The 1,934-nt window shown below is 40.3% G+C and overlaps 1 protein-coding gene across 1 annotated transcript; it reads left to right on the plus strand.

The window, feature by feature from the left end:
* Window positions 1-307: 307 nt before the first annotated feature.
* LOC108385362 (olfactory receptor-like protein OLF2) lies at window positions 308-1,255 on the plus strand. Its single transcript, XM_037011067.2, has one exon. It carries the CDS (start codon window positions 320-322, stop codon window positions 1,253-1,255), a length of 936 nt encoding a protein of 311 aa, XP_036866962.2. The 5' UTR covers window positions 308-319.
* Window positions 1,256-1,934: the final 679 nt, after the last annotated feature.

A 1,934-nucleotide genomic window follows, 5' to 3' on the forward strand; every position in this document is an offset into this window, starting at 1 on the left:
ATATTTGATATAATGAGATTTTGGTTTATGATTGATAGCTGAGATGAAGCAGTGAAGGTGCACACAGTCATATACGTGATAGGTGGTATCTAAATTGAGAATAAAACTTTCTCTAAATCCTATCCCACACCCTTTAAATTTTATCAACAATGTAACAATAAAAGTTATCTGAGCTATTTACTGTGGATAAAGAATATAATGTACTGAAATAAATCCTTTCTGACATACAGATTGTATTTTTCTGAGTGTCATGAAAAGTTAAAATTTTGGTCTACTGTTTCTTGATCATTTCTGCAGCATTTTAGAAGAATAAAAAAGAATGGAGGGGGGAAATTGTTCCTCCTTGAATGAATTCCTTCTCTTGGGAATTAGCAATAACCCTGGAATCCAAGTGACCCTGTTTACCACGTTTCTAATTGTTTACCTCATTATCCTTGCGGCAAACCTTGGGATGATCATCTTAATTAGAATGGATTCCCAGCTGCACACGCCAATGTATTTTTTCCTGAGTCATCTTTCCTTCAGTGACCTCTGCTATTCTACTGCAGTTGGACCCAGGATGCTAGTAGGGTTCATTGTCAAGAACAAGTCAATTCCCTTCTATGGCTGTGCTCTGCAATTCTTAATTGTCTGTATGTTTGTGGACTGTGAGTATCTGCTGCTGGCGGTGATGGCCTTTGATCGGTACAAGGCCATTAGCAACCCCTTGCTCTATACAGTCAACATGTCCAGCACAGTGTGCTCCCTGCTCGTGGCTGGGGTTTACACGGTGGGGATGGCCGATGCTCTCATCCACATGACACTAACATTCCACTTATGTTTCTGTGGGTCAAATGAGATTAACCATTTCTTCTGCGATGCCCCACCTCTCTTATTGCTCTCTTGCTCAGATACAAAGGTTAATGAGCTACTGATATTCATCATTTTTGGTTTCATTGAACTGATTACTCTTTCTGAACTTTTTGTGTCTTATTGTTACATCATCCTAGCAGTGATAAAGATCCACTCTGCTGAGGGGAGGCTCAAAGCTTTCTCCACCTGCACCTCCCACTTAACTGCTGTCGCAATTTTCCAGGGAACCCTGCTCTTCATGTATTTCCGGCCGAGTTCTTCCTACTCCCTAGATCAAGACAAAATGATCTCATTGTTTTACACGCTTGTGATTCCCATGCTTAACCCGCTGATTTACAGCCTGCGGAACGAGGATGTGAAAGAAGCTCTGAAAAAACTTAAAAACAAAAAGTTGGCCGATTGAAAAATTATATGTAAATATTTTCTTCCTGATCTTACACTGGAATTCATGAGAATCAAAATTGTTTTGAGTGATGTGGTGTGATCCAGTAAGTATTCACACGATGTCCCAGCTATACCAAAATATGTCCTTCTCTGAATGCTCCGTGCTTCATTTATATCTTGAGTTACTGTTTGGTACTCCCTACTTGTGGAAATTTGGGGAAGTTTTAGACTCTTAGTTTACCAAATTCATCTGAGTATTAATTTAGTTTCCTAAGCATTATTGATTGTTTTCTAACTACCTGGTTCATTTCAATGTGATTTTCATTTCATGGTAAATCCAGCAGTTTTTAATAGCAATGCGTCTTATCATTTAATGAAACCATTTTAATTCAATAATATCCAAACTATTTGTAATAAACTATGATATATTTATACACTTTGCTATTTCATTCAGTTTTCTAGTCTTCAGTGCAGGCCTTTTCCCTGTGCTGTTGTGTTTCAGACAGGTGAGGAAGTGGCTGCAGAAACCCTTGAGTAGGAGCAGCCAGCTTGCACATTCCCCTTGCCTGGGAGACCTGGAGGGGGCTGCGGCTGTATTATAACATCCTTGAGCAGCCTACCCCAATGTCACTGACTCCATCCGGTGCCCCTCAGCTCCCGCAGTCCTGGGGTGGTAGGGACATTGTTCCCAAGATGTG

This window comes from Manis javanica, chromosome 11 (genome assembly GCF_040802235.1).
Source record: "Manis javanica isolate MJ-LG chromosome 11, MJ_LKY, whole genome shotgun sequence".
Lineage (NCBI taxonomy): Eukaryota > Metazoa > Chordata > Mammalia > Pholidota > Manidae > Manis > Manis javanica.